Genomic DNA, 15,191 nt, shown 5'->3' on the forward strand with positions numbered 1-15,191 from the left:
CATTTGGCTTTGTTGGTGCATTTTGTTAATGTGCTGTTGGCTTTAATTGAGTGTATCTGAGCTATAAACCCTGCATTGTTGAGATACAGGCGAATTTATTGTGCTGTTGGCTTTGAGTGTATAATGAGTGTATGTGCACTGTCAACTTTGAATGTAGTCAGGGACGGACTGGCTATATATATATCTATAATATATATATATATCTTTCTTGTGGAAATTTCAATTTTCATTTCATAAACTCTAACCCAATTAGAATAACCAAATTCCACCGGGGCTGGATGCAACGGGATCTATGTGCAATATGTGGTCGTTCTAGTCAGTGTTTCAAAGCCCACCAGCTCTGCCACGGTCCGTTTCAGAAACTTCTTAGAAGAGGGGCCTCTACTCAGCTCTGCAGAGGATACACAGCTTTTCTATAGCATCAATTTAGCCTCTAGACCCAGGGACAGCATAGAGAATCCGGTTGATTTTCAAAATAAAACACCCTGTGCAAACTGCCTGTCATTAAAACAGCCAAAAGAGAAACAGTTTTACTATGTAAACCAGTGAACAATGACCTAATCTGAGCAAGTAGACAAAGTCTGGTGGGCACACCACTTCACTTCTGAAATGCTCCTGGTGGGGTTTGAAGTCACTTGAAGGACGGACCAAAACAGCACTGTGGCCGCGATATGACAGAGACGTGTCCCGTAGTTCATGCACACTTCTGCACTAAATACATGTTCCTCCATCATTGTTACACTGCCTTCACTGGCATTAACAACGTGGATAACTTCTGTCAGTACTTTGTCAAGATCAGGTGACTTGATTGTTTTCACAACTCCACTTATCATGTTTGCAGATTTAAAATTTCAATATGCATTTATAATTTCCCTAGGGCATATATATGTACTATTGTAGATGAACATTAAAGTAATGCAGACTGTTGTTTCTCCTTAGTTAAGCAGTACTTACTACAATAGTTGAATAGAGCTCTTCACTGTATGACAACACTACCTCAGAACAACATTCAGCAATATGAATCATATCAATCAATAAGAGGATCATTTGAAAGAAGCAGACAATGGAAGACATAAAGCTTAATAAATAAATAAATAAATAAATATAAATGTAAAGTAGGAAAGTTGATCACTGAATTCAAGTTAACTGTTCATTTCAGTATTCTGTGCAAATGTATTTTCTTGAAAGCAAAACCTGAATTTTAAATCCTGAAAATATAAATGAGCATTTCCACAGCCTATTGCAACAATGACAGATTATGGTGGTATGATTATAATCCTGGTTTCATGATTATAATACATTGATCTATTTTACAACACTACGGATGTACACAGCAAAATCGGGAGTGTTAATTCAACTCCCACAGTGTTAATTTTAACACTTTTTCTGAGTTTATATAGTTCTCACGGATTTTGAGTTAAAATTACACTTTGGAAAGTGTTAATATTTTAACTCTTTAATAGTGTTAAAATTTGACACCCTTGGTGTTGTTTTATGACACCACATAAGTGCACTTTTAACTCAAAATGGTGTTATTCCCTTTCACTCTGAGTGTTAATATTTAACATACACAGTGTTATTTTATGACACATTAAAGTGTGGTTTTAACACTAAAATTGTGTTATTTCCTTTCACTGTGAGTGTTAATTTTTAACATACAGTGTTATTTTTTGACACATTAAAGTGTATTTTTAACCCTAAAATTGTGTTATTTCCTTTCACTATGAGTGTTAATTTTAACATGTACAGTGTTATTTTATTAAAGTATATTTTTAACCCTAAAAGCATGTTATTTCCTTTCTCTAGTGTGTTTAACATTCATCGTTTTGTTTTACGATACATTTACTGGCCTAACATACAAGTCACCAAATCTGAAATGTAGTCACCTGCTAGGCTACAGAAAGTTACATAAGTTTAAATGTGTGACCAGCAACAGTGATCAAGTAATAACATCATTCAAACATACATACATGTCTTTTTTTTATTCAAAAAAATAAATAACTTCCCAGCACCACATGAATTAGCACAATAAGATCAGCACAATAAGATCAGGCACAAGTTAAACATTTACAAAGAAAATAATGGCACAATATATTGGCTCTCATCTCCACCATAAGCACTTTGTAAGTCAAAGGGCTTATAAATCACAAGACTATCTGCTTTAACAACATCTTTGTCATTACTTTCAAATACTTTGTAAGCATGAAAATGTTCATTGAAATGGTCAACCACAAGTTTGTTTACAAGGAAGCAGATAACACTGTCAACAACAATAATTTTTTCTATTCTGCAAAACACAGGCATGTCATGTTCAATCTCACTGCAAATTATTAGTCCTGCCCTGTACTCTGTCCCACTGATTGTAACCCAGTTAGTTGCATGGATGTCTTGCGATACAGACTCAACATGCAAAGCTCGAGCCAACACATCTCCATAGTCCTCATTGTCCACATTAATAGATTTCATTGGTCCATACTCAATACATTTTGGATGTGATGTCTCCCAATGACATGCAATAGACATTTGATGTTTTTTTGCAAGAGATTTTGTGATGTTTTTGAAGTTTTTAAGAGTATTTTTGAAAATCCTGTGTTTAGCCTCAAATCTCATGCTCCACATATGTATAAGTGGTCCAATTTTTCGGATACAAGATGGATAGTGTATCATAAAGTGATGTTTCGGGATCAGGTTTCTATCAGGATACAGTGCTTTGAACAACTCATGGTGTTCCATTATCAAATGCTTGAGAAGTACAGTCATGCCAAGTGTAACAGATGGAGAAAATATAATGTTTATTATCTGCAGTAAAAGCAGCAGCAAAAACCAGTTTTGGTTTCCTTCTGGTACAATGTCACCAAAAAGCAGAGGAATGTTTCTTACAAGACAAAGGGTCTGAATGGAATTGAGCCCTATATTATTGCCAATACTGTCCAAGTTAATCCTTGTAGGTCGATTTTTGCGCTCCACATACCCATAGTCAAAGGCATAAATTCTAGACAACAGGTCAGGTTTCGACAAAACATTTTCTGAGAGATATTCCAACAGTAACTTCAGCTCAAACTGAGCCACGCCTTCAAGGATGTCATGCATAATGTCCAAAGAAAAATTATGACTGACATGAAAGAACTGTAGGCTGTTAAGACTCGAGTTCTTTTTTAAACCAAACACAGATAACTTCTGTGGGTCTGACTGCAACTCATTGCAGTGCATTTCAAAAAGTTCCTTTCCACGCAAGATTATCTTGGGGTCATCCTCATTGTAAATAATCTGGGCATCATCTTTTTCTATCAAACATAAACGACAAAAATATCGTCCACTGAAAGACTCTGTAAATCCCAGAATTGCGTGCATACCCAAGTTGTCCCCAGTTATCTGACATATGGTGCCATGGACTTTTTCAGCAGAAAATGGCAAATCAAGGCCACAACTCTCAAGTGTTTTGATGTCATTAATCAGTGGCTCTAGAATAGGATTAAAGCCATATTTTTTCAAATCTTCAGTGTGAAACAATGCAACCAAATGAATATTCATCAAGGCAGAGTTGAACTTTGGTGGCAGATTTCTGAGCACAAAATACAGAGCACCTATTTTGTGAACACCACGTTTGGAACCCAGTGGGTTAGCGGTCTCAAAGTCATCATAGAACAACTGAATTTGTAAAGAATTTTGGTGCTTAGAGAACAACGGATGTGTCTTAGAATAACTTCCATCACAAAAGTCTTCGTATCTGTCAGGTCTTGATATACAAGTTTCCCCAAGCAGTTTACAAATATCAGCATTTCGACACATGAATTTTATCGTTTCCAAAATCGGTATGTAAACGAATGTATCGTTCACTGGGACTTGATCATATGTACCTGTTTGTTTATTTCGCCTTGTATCAAATCGAATTCCTAGAAATTTTTCGACTGGCTCCACAACACCCCATTTCTTGTTGAAATAATTAAATCTTTTACTTTCAGTATTGAAGTTAATAAATGGGTTTTCAAAAGTCTCCAGATCTTTTTCCAATGTAACTCTTACAGGATTATCTCTAGACACAGCAGACAGTACTTGCTGCTTAACCTGAGAGTGCAGTCCACTAGCAAGTTCTTCCAAATCACCAACAACTGATGAAACAACACTATTTGCTATGCCACTTCCTTGTAGTTTCGCAATAATTGAAGCACAAATATTTTCTGTGTTCTCTTTGTTTCTTTGACCTGATCCATTGTCCTCAACACACTCAGACTCTGGGTTTTGCATGCCACTTGTTCCAGCAACTTCTGAGTTATCTTGGAGCATGTGGAAATTAGTTTGAAATGACTCTGGCATTGCTGCATCTCCACTTTGACTATAATCCTTCTCATGAGAACTAATTAAATGTTTTTTGAAACCTGAATATGTTGAAAACTGGCGCCTACAACGATCTTGTGCACAAACTAACTTGAACCTGGTGCTAGGATAAAAACTATGATCAAGTCTTAGATGAGAGATCAAGGACTGGCAGGGATCATGCACAGCCTGACAAATGAAACACTTAAACATTTCAGTGCTTCAGTTGAAGACTTTAGCACGAAACTCACGAACTCTGGGAGACTCTTTTGTTGTTGCTACATCAATATTGTAGACTGTTGTTTGCACGAAGGTGAAGAGCTGGCCCAGGCACTCATCGTATGACAGGTTGAACACGTAGTGGGATTTAAACAGTTCATCAAACGCACCCAACGAGCTAGTGGCTTGGCAGGGGATGAGCTGTTTGTCCACAACAATGTAGAAAGTGTCAATCCTGTTCCTGGTTCGACCAACAGCAAGGATGTATGGTTGTCTGCCATCTCTTCCCCGAAGGTGTTCATCCAAGCTGCAGCATGACTGAAAACAGAAAGATAACATCAACACCTTACACTGTAAAGTTTTCAACTGCTCACTTGGATCTGTACACCAGAAAAGTTGAGTTATTACAGTAACAAGCCATGACGAAGTGTGTGTGTCAGTGTCAATGTGAAGACATTCAGTCTAGTCCTTTTGTTTGACTGTGCCTTTCCAAGTCATTTCAAATCGAGTTAATGCATATGAAATACCAGCAACTGGATTAAAAAAAAAAAAAGACATGCGTACCTTGTGAAAGTGCAACATTTTGTCCACTGCATCACTGGGGCTTATCTTGGTCCTTTTCCGTCCAGCTGTGGGTGGTAGGAGATGGAGAAGGAGCAGCAGAGAAGCCATGTCACTGTCCCAGGCTATCAGGAGGTAAATTAGGTGAAACAAAACATTAGTATCAAGTTAGAATGCACAAATATTAATAAAATAAAAATCAAATCATGTCAATTAGCTTACTGGTGTCATCGTTCTCTGTCAGTTTCTCAGCAGCTTTTAGAAGTCGGCACACCTCAACTGACTGAGTCAGGTGTCTGGCCTCATTGATAACCTTGGGCCTGAAAGTTGTGTCCCACTTCTCAAGCATCTTGGAGGCTGTTTCAGCTCCAAACAGCAGAAGGAAGTCTTGATTCAGCTGTTGATCATATAAGCATATAAATACACAAAATTCAAAAAGGTTAGAGTATTGTACTTACATTCAAGCAAAAAACCATAAGTGTAAATAAATTAAATGGACAACTCACCAGCCCTTTAACATCTAAAAAACGTGGAAATGTTTTAAAGACATCTGTGGTTCTCTGTGGGTCATGCACTAGGTCTTGGCGATATTGAAAGGTCATCTTCATCTTCTGAAACACACTTGCTTCATCCTGAGAGTGAATGAGAAATGATATGGCTTCCCTGCTGGCATCTCCATCAAGTTGCTCAGGCAAAGTGGCTGCCAGTCTTCTGCGCTTTGGTCCTTGTGCTTGAGCCACTGTAGCTGTCTTGGCTGGTCTTTTTACTGTATTCCTGGACATAGTCTTAAGGCGCCATGCTAAATATCCAGTGCCTTTCTCCGCATCATAGAAGTGCTCCTGTTAAGATATTTATAAATCATTACAAAAGCCTCATCATTTATTGATTTTACAAAAAGAAAAGTAGTACAGTATTAATAAAAGGATAATCACTTTAAAATAGGTTTGACATTTTCTAATTCATGTGTCCTATTGACTGAACTCATTCCGATTGCAAGACAGAGCAGAGTGGAACTTTGTAGCAATAGTTGAAAGTGTAACTCAAGTTTAAACTTTTTTTTTTTAAGACTTAGGTGGTGTCAATCATTTTTTACAAACACCAGAAGTTAAGAATGTCAACACTATTTTGATAAACTGTCATCAGCAATCATTTGAATTAAAATCCCAAAACCACTGTCCGTAAAACCGGTGTGTTTTCTGGAAGTAATCTCTTTTTTTACATACACACAACACATACAACACACAACTTACATAGCCCTTTGGGGAAAAGGGATCCTTTAGTAAAGGGAAGAGCGTTATAATTCCCAGGGCATACTTCTCCTTATGTTTACGGGAAGGCATCCTCCTTTAGAAACAACATTCCAAATCAGTCACCTACTTGCTATGTTAATTCAATGCAATGTATTTTGAAAATCCATTATAATCTTTCTTAATATAATTTTTACAATCTAACAATTCACTTGCACTCACCCATGGCTCTCAGTCATATGGCTAGCCAATATGTTGACAAGCTGTCTCCGGGTGCGGTGAGTGAGTGACTTTTCTGCCTTGTACTCTTCGATGACATCCTCACCCCCAGGTTTGCAAAGCAAGGCATTTTTTACCATCTATTCATGTGAGAGAAAACAAAGTTTTCAGTGTACAAATCAGTCTTTCAGGATAACATCATTTTAACAATATACCACAAGATTAAGAGTAAAAGTTAAAACCACTGGATCAGGAGGGTTTCTTACACAAAAATGGATCAGCAATTTCAAAAAAAAAAAAAAAACTAAACCAATTGTTTAGCTGATTATGCAAGCACAATATGATTTGTGATGAAGCAATCTTGTTTCTTATCTAAGTACAGAGCTATTAGCAAAACCTAATCATTCTAAATGTCACAAATACTCTGATGAGAAACTGATTTAGTATGACACTTGATGATCAACAATGTAAATTACATCTGCTGCCCTTCAGTACCTCTTTTGCAGCCTCTGACTCAGAAACCTCTCTGGTTGGCCTGGGTATGACTTGGCTGGATGTACGTCTGCCTATGGGAGTCCCATGTTCTATTCGACTGGAGTGGTCATTGTCACTTGAAGAAAGTGATGTGTTGGTATCTGTGAGGGATGTGGAATGATCTAAAGGAGAAAAGTCTAAAAGAAATAACATAACTGTGACATGCCTGAAATCTAGCATTTGGTGGTTTCCCAGACACTGGTCAAACAAAGCTGTTTTTTGCAATTAGATACAGATCTTTCTATTAAATATAATTTTTGATAATCTACTTTGTTGTAGTAGTCAAGGCAGATACATGACATCTCAACTGATATTTGTGAAGCAGAAAAAGCTTGAACATTGATTACAACTGATTTTATACTGTATACCTTCCTCTGAAATTCCATCTTGTGTTGTTGGACTTGGACCAGGATCAATCTGTATCTCAAGAATGATGTCTTGCTCCGGTGTCTGAGCTGGGTAGTAAGGGTTAATAGATTTCATGTGATCAGAATCAAGTTACAAAAAAAAACTACTAAAATATGAGATGAAGAAAAGAATACAGTTAGATTATAAAGCATTATTGATTCATGGATAACAGAGAAATGTACCTACCTGCATCAGGAATTCTGTCACGTACTGTCAGGCATAAATCCGGACTGGCCTCTATCAGTTCAGAAAAGATGTCTTCCTCGACTACTGTGTTGGTTTCATCAAAAGCATCAAGTTCGGTAGCATCAGGAAGCCCAAACTTGTATTTGACTGTAAGATAACCATGAAAACAGATCTAAAATTGATACCCAAATTGAAAACCAAAATAGCCATCCTAAATTCATAAATCCTTGTGTTTATTTGTTATGAAGGTAACTTTAAGATGGCCACTCACCTTGAGCAATGAAATCCAAAAACGTGAACCCTGACAGTAATCGGATGTACTTCTTGGTATTCTGGTACTTCACCTTGAGCAACATTGCCACGTCTAGACTGCACCTTGTAGAATAAGTGGAGAAATGTGACTGTTAAACAGACTTTATCAGGTTTTAATTTTTGAGACTGAGATGAGCGTAGTCCCTGTGGGAAATTGATGCAACAAACAGTAGCCTACTCAAGCAAAACAAACATTGTCTCTTGTGAAGTGTAAAATGTTTTAACATCCAAAATGGAGCAGGGCATTTGTCAAGATGTCCGCTCTGACTCAATTCTTTACTTTACTGATTTAGTTTAGAATCGCCACATCTCATCATCTTTACATTGACTATATAGCTTAAACAATAAATAGAGGGCTCTTGGAAAAGAACAGAGCCCTTAAATCCGACTCCCTTCAAAGAGCCCTAAATCTCATCTCATCTGCCTGGTGCATGTGCCTTGCCTTGGCTTGCCTGACTCAAACGGTATATTTTCAGTGAGTGTGAACACGAATAACAATGTGTAACTTGGTTGTGTGTTTGTGTTGAGCGATAGCCGAGTGAGTGATGTCGGCCTGATTAAACAAAACCACCACGCCGCCGCCGCCACCCCCCCTCCCCCACATTGTTGCGCAGTTTTACGTTTGATAAAACACTCACCTTAACGTTAGTTAATCGACCTCAAGTCACCTTAACACATTTAAAAACATTTATTTTAGCTTAGCACTTGATATTTGGCCGGATATTAGTTACCACTGGATAACTTTGTCACTCGTTGCCAGCACACGTTAATTTACTTAATGGCCTGGCTCAACCAGTTTCAATGACAATTCAGTTGCTTTACACCCCATGATATGTTATTATCACAACTTCATACATCGATTACCATCCTGTAGACGTAAATATATTCGGTGCTTACCTTCTTTAAGCCATAATCCACACAACCCACACAAGTTTTTTCTTTTCCGTCTTCTCCTTTCTCCAACCGGCGTCGAGTGAAAAAGGCGCGCTGCGCACGTCCAAACCGGATGTTGTGATCAACTCCGCCAGGAGTGAACGTAACTCAGTCACAGGTGTAAACAATTAACTCGCTTAATTGACAAAGCTCGCAGAGCTTTTTTATCACTGCAAGTGTTAAAACAACACCAAAATCAACACCCACCAACTCAAAATTATTAACACTGAAAAAACAACACTACAGATTTTGCTGTGTAGAAAATCCCACTTGTCTTTTGTTTGTTTGTAATTTTGCACTTAGTAAAAATGAATTGTCATTGTCATTGAGAACATCTCTTAGGTGGATGGAGTGTTTGCAAATAAAATTTGAGAGAAATAAAGCAAAGATCTATGACATTTATGTATGTATTTATCAATCAAAATGGGATACTTTTCTAGGCCATATTGTCCACTCTATCTACACCATCATACCCTCTCAACTCTATGTCTGCCTCTAGCACCTGAGTCAACCAGCTCTTCTGTCCTCTGCTGGAATGACTGAGAGTTAAGAAGTTTATCCCCCACTGAACTCTATCTGCTCTTCTCTACTTGCTCTAATGTGCCTTATCTTTGGTCACTGTTCTCCCTTTCTTTTCTCATACTTTTAGCTTGGCTGACCCTCTGGAGTACTGACTCAGCAGGCAGACCTAAGGTGGGCTAAGCAAAGCTTGTGGGTCCCATGTCTAAAAGCTGGTTCCGTACCACATTCCGTACTCCTCTCTCACTTTCTCACTTACCTTTATTTAATCTGAATCTAAAAAATAAAATAAAAAATACAACTTTGCACATAAACATGTTGGACAAAAATCGTGTTTGGTTCAAAAAGCAACAACATTGACTTCCGTTACAAAGAAGGAAAAACATGTTAAAGTCCAATACTCCATCTCTGGACTTTAGGCCTTTCTCTGTTTGTACAGCCTCGATTTCTTTTCCTCTCCTCCAATCCCTGCATCTTAGTCCCTATAACCTGAGATGCAAGTGAGTGAAGAAGGCAAGGAGGAGACAACAGGCATTTAACCCAATCATCCCTGGTTTGAACTGCTGAAGCGAATACTGTGTAGCTGTACAAAGTGTTTTGTGTATCACATCATCAAATGTGATGCTCACTGTTAATGTTGAGTCATGCTGCATTATGTGAGATTACTTGTGCGTGTCGAATGCAGAAGTGAAATGTTTAACAACCTTGGCTTTTTGTCATGTCACAGCTATATTTAATAAAGATCTCTCAATGTTCTTCAGTATCGAACATCTTTCCTGTTAACTTGAATTCCAAAAAAGGCTGCATGCTTGATTTGCTATTAACATACTTGAGTTCAATCAAAGACCTCAAAGGTGAATATGAACCAACTGTAAAGGATTTTATGAAAATAATTTTTAAAAACAAGAAAAACAAAAAACACAATCACAAAAACACTTTTTGATAATTGGAGGATCACTTCATGGTTGCTGTGGCCTCTTCCCTGTCAGTCCATCTCCCCTTGTAGGGCATCTCAAATACTACAGGAACACAAATGGGGGTAAAGGTGACCTAACAGTACACCGAGCAGACAGAAAAAACAGTCGAAAGTCATCAGTTAGTACTTACCAATAAATGTCTAACCGCACATTTCATCTTTACTCTGTAGACCTGTAGTTCCTGTCATTGTCGAGTGTATCAAAACACATGAAATAAAGTTCTGAGCCTTGTATCATAGATAGTTTAAGTCATTAATAAGTGGAACTGGCTCTCACTGCCTGGACAGAGGTGGTTTTCTGGGGGACAATTTATCGTAGAGTCAGCAGGGAGGACTGACTGGGTGACACTGACATAAATGTAAAGACCTTTTCCCCATATAAGTTGCCAAAACCAATACCTACTACATCACTGCTGTTTGATGTACCAGTGTGGGTTGCTTGAGACCACTGTAAATTCATGAGGACTTCACCGGCTCTCATTGCCCAGCCTGTATGATTTTTAGGAGACATTAAAAAGAAGGCGTAGTGAAAGTTCAGTCAGGAGGACTATTATTCTGAATTCTAGGCCTGAAGTCGATTTCTCTCCATCCTGTCATTTATTCCTTACTCACACGCTCACACTAATTTTCTTGCTGTCATTATCTGGAGCCATCAACCATGTTATCAGCTGTTTTCATCAGCTGGTCACATCCATCCAATAGTACAGCAACATACAGGCATTGTTAGCCTGCTGCTCTGTAATTCTCTCTCTGCCTTCAGCACCTTCATACTGCTGTTATGCACGCCTCTCCACCTCCTCATCTCCGCCCAGTCTTTGCAGATGCATCAACCTCAGCAGTCATCAACCACCCCAACGATGTCTGAGCTTACATGGGGGGATTTATGATGCTGGAGCTTGGGGGGCAGCATCCTCCGATCACAAAATCCTAACTGTAGATTCTAAAAGCAACAACTTTTATAAAGACTTAATCATCACAGTCAAATTTACTTCATTCACTTTTCCCTCCTGACTGAAATATCTGTGGGCTGGATGGGAAATTAGCAGCAGCTAGTGAAATATAAAAAATGGAAGACACAAAATGATGATACTGGTAAATCTGAACTGTCAGCGGCTGGGATTCCCAAAAATGTTCTCTTATCTTACTCAGTACATAAAAGCTAAAGATCATATCTCCACACACCAGAAAAATCTCCCTGTCAACATTATGTCAGTGTCATCACACAGAAACATTAGCAGCATGTATGGAAAGTGATCACAGCATCATAAACTACAGAGAGGTTCAGTTACTCACTCACCAGGCAGGCTGTGTGTCTTCTTCTGTAAACAGGTTGTCATTTACAGCGTTCAGCCTGATGAGGGTGGATGTTGCATCATCAGTCCAGGTAACAAAATAACAAAGTAAAAATGTCAAACGGAGCCCACACACACACACACACACACACACACACACACACACACACAGCTCCAATTAAACTGTCGCCTTTTTTTGTCGCCTTCACATTTTTCAGAGGTAAAGTGACAGGTATACTGCATGAAAACATGAAATAAGCTGGAGGAATTAGGATGTTTTTTCGACACAATAACTTGACATTTAACAACACGTCATGATTACAGTAGTTAAATGTGTCTACATTTAAAATGATATGATGTAAAAACCTGGCACTGAAAAAAGACAAACCTATAATAATATGAAAATAAAATGAAATAATTACATCTTTTATTTTTCAGTGGAACTTTTTTTCAAGGTCACACATGTAATTGTTTTGTTTGTGTTGTCTGACTTTAAGCTGAGTGTTTTATTTACTTTTAAATCCAAGAGGTAAATAAGTAGATACCTGCAGGCATTGCCACAGGTCATTATGTTGTAGAGCTTCCACACATACTAATGAAGACTCCACTGATTGACTCCATTTGTTCTTCATCACCTGGTTAAAGTTTGGGCACACCTGCATGCTTTACTGTCCTTAGAACAACACTGATTGAACCCCAACACAGTGGACAGTGGCTGATATTTTCCTTCTCTCTTCACTCCACCAAATTAGCATTTTAAAATATTATAATTTATAGGGCGGTGTTTAGCTCAGTTGGTAGAGCAGCCGCCCCATGTACAAAGGCTCAGTCCTTGCTGCGGAAGCCCAGGGTTTGAATCTGACCTGTGGCTCTTTCCCGCATGTCATTCTCTCTCTCTCCCCACATTCCTGTCACTCTTCAGCTGTCTCTGTCAAATATATATATATTATTATATTAAACAATAACAAATAAATGTTAAAAAAGGAAAGGAGGAAAGGAAAACCTCACTATCTAATCTATCACCCCTCCCTTTGTGTGATTTTCCTGCCTTAGTGATCACCTTGATTGGTTTCACCTGGTTTTACTCATCTCCTGTACAAACAGTCCTTGTCAGTTCGTCTTGTTCAGTTCAAGTAAGTGTGTGTCAAGCGTGACTTCCCATTCGTCAGGTTTTCTCGTGTTCCAAGTCTAGTTTGAATTGTTATCGTGATCCTCCTTAAGAGCATCTTTTGTTAGATTTTTGCATCCTCTTTTCAGAGTGTCTTTAGTTTGGTTTTTGTATCCTCCCTAAAAGCGCCTTTTGTTTGTTTCTTGGAAAATAAATACTTTTTGTTTGTTTTTCTTGTCTTCGGAGTTGTGCATTTGAGTCCATCAGGTTGTGACACTGATATTCAGAATAACATCACAACCTCAATGTGATATTGGTTTTATACAACAGTTCTACAAGCTCTCATCTGATTTGTTTGTGTATTTAATTATTTATTTGGTTCCAACAGCACAAATAGTTCTGCAGCTGGATTTCTACTGCACTGCTGCCAAGAAAGACATGAACACCTGGAGGTTTGTGTTGAAGGTAGAAGTCTCAGTGATGTTGTGCTCTATTTCAGCACTCATTGAACGCCTCTTGCCCAGTATATTATGCTTGCAATTAGCTGACTGTTAGGCCGAAAGTCAGCTTGCAGATCATCAGACAGTTTGTGATAGAGGGCGATACCATAGAGACAAAGTGACAGACAGGTACTCTCACACAAAGCAGGTGGGCACAAGTCAAGTCAACTGGAAACATGATACACATATGGTCATATCAATGGTAAATGGACTGTTCTTATATAGCACTTTTCTAGATTTTCGACCACTCAAGGTGCTTTTACACTACATATCCCGTTCACACTTATACACTGATGGCATTGGCTGCCATGCTATGATGCCATTTTGATATTGAAGAGAAAAATGTGAGCCTGAGGTGAGATGTGTAGTTAAGCAGTGCATTTATATAATCTCTAAATGGATTTGTGGATGTTTATCCATGGTGGACATCAGGACTACTGTGCAGTCTTGAGTTTAAGTCTGGAAGATCCCAGCAGTATGTGGAAGTATTATCTATGCATTAGAGTTCTGAGAACACAGCGTGCAATTTCTGCTGCAAAGCATCAATTAGGTGCTGAGGGTTGAATTAAATGTTGCCTCTGCTCGTAAAAAAACAAACAACTATGTTTTATTGGAAAGCAGAAACAAAGATTGTCCTTCTCTGTAGTGTTACCCCCCCCACCCCCCCCCCCCACCCCTCCGGGACATCAATCCTGTGCATGTAATATCTAGGCCTCCCTTGGATGCACACATCAATTTGCCAGACAGCCGGTGCTTCTTGGCTTTCATATTGAAAGTCAAAATATGCTTTTTCATTAAAGCTTGTGACAGAACCAAATATGGTACCTTCAGCAATCCATCAGCAGCATGTCACTCCACTCCCTCACAAAATAAAGTGGTGTTTGAGTCCCACACCGTGCTGTGTAAACGCCAGCATCAGCACATGTTCTCTTGTCTTCAACTATGACTAAAGATCACATGAACTCAGCAGGCTTTGATCTACAGCAGGGAGCGGTGCTCATGGCAGAGGTTAATGTCTTCTCATTCTAAAACTGTCTGATAATCATTCATTTAATGTTTAGTGCAGCGTCTGGCTTTTGCACGCCTGAAAGAGCAGAGCAACCTTCTAATAAACAGTCATGAAACAGACAGATCAGAACATTCAGATTTCCCTGTAGAGGTTGTAAAAACTCCCTTTGTACTGCTCTATGTCCTGTCTGTACCTCTTGTACCAGACACACAGTGCAGTGTGTGTTTTACAGCCTTTAAAGGAAAATATGAATGTATGTATGTATAAAAATAATATTAATGACTTTTTAACAACAATAATAATAATGTTTATTTATATATATTACTTGTGAAATACACTCACAGATTAAATCACAGTTTTCCAGATGTATTGACATAAATGTCTTGTCTAGTGCAACTTTACTGTTATATAAACTGAAAAAGACTAGGAAGTGAAATAATTAACAGCAACATTATGAACATAACAGGTACACCCTCATAACACCTCTCCATTTCAATCCAAAATCAGCAGAGACTGAGGCACATGTTCCTGATGACGTTGTGGACAGATGGTGAGTGTCATTTGCTGTGTTCGCTTTACGCCACCAAACGGGCTGGATACATCTGGCCTGGCGCTGAGCAGCAGCTGTAGTGCCATGAATACCTGTCAGTCAGCAGCAGTGCAGCAACATAAGAGCATCGTTTAGCCTCACAGCGTCTTTTAAAAGTCCCACTGGAAGACAGACATAAACCTTGTTGTTAATGAGAGGTCAATGCAACGCTACATAGGTTGCAGCAATTTAAGATGTCTTTTTTTTATTAAGTTTTATGCATGTTCTCCCTGTGTCTTTGTGGGTTCTCTCTGTGTACTCCGGA

General features: G+C 38.6%; 1 protein-coding gene across 1 annotated transcript; it reads right to left on the reverse strand.

Annotated features, from left to right (window-relative positions):
* Window positions 1-2,076: 2,076 nt before the first annotated feature.
* Window positions 2,077-9,076, reverse strand: LOC104923762 (uncharacterized). Its single transcript, XM_010736939.3, has 11 exons — window positions 8,898-9,076; window positions 7,960-8,063; window positions 7,689-7,835; window positions 7,463-7,549; window positions 7,056-7,231; window positions 6,564-6,700; window positions 6,345-6,438; window positions 5,601-5,933; window positions 5,317-5,491; window positions 5,098-5,219; window positions 2,077-4,851 (listed from the first exon to the last, which is right to left on the reverse strand). The coding sequence occupies exons 2-11, from the start codon at window positions 8,042-8,044 to the stop codon at window positions 4,537-4,539; spliced, it is 1,671 nt and encodes a 556-aa protein (XP_010735241.1). The 5' UTR covers window positions 8,045-8,063; window positions 8,898-9,076; the 3' UTR covers window positions 2,077-4,536.
* Window positions 9,077-15,191: the final 6,115 nt, after the last annotated feature.

This window comes from Larimichthys crocea, chromosome I (assembly GCF_000972845.2).
Source record: "Larimichthys crocea isolate SSNF chromosome I, L_crocea_2.0, whole genome shotgun sequence".
Taxonomy (NCBI): domain Eukaryota; kingdom Metazoa; phylum Chordata; class Actinopteri; family Sciaenidae; genus Larimichthys; species Larimichthys crocea.

Bases quoted from the DNA above. Each gene is read 5' to 3' on its own strand.
- LOC104923762 (XM_010736939.3), bottom strand. From the start codon at position 8,044: ATGTTGCTCAAGGTGAAGTACCAGAATACCAAGAAGTACATCCGATTA. The intron at 7,232-7,462 runs GTATACAGTATA...TATTTCTTTTAG, and splicing joins AGATGGAATTTCAGAGGAAG to ACTTTTCTCCTTTAGATCAT. The intron at 6,701-7,055 runs GTACTGAAGGGC...TCACATGAATAG, and splicing joins AGTCAGAGGCTGCAAAAGAG to ATGGTAAAAAATGCCTTGCT.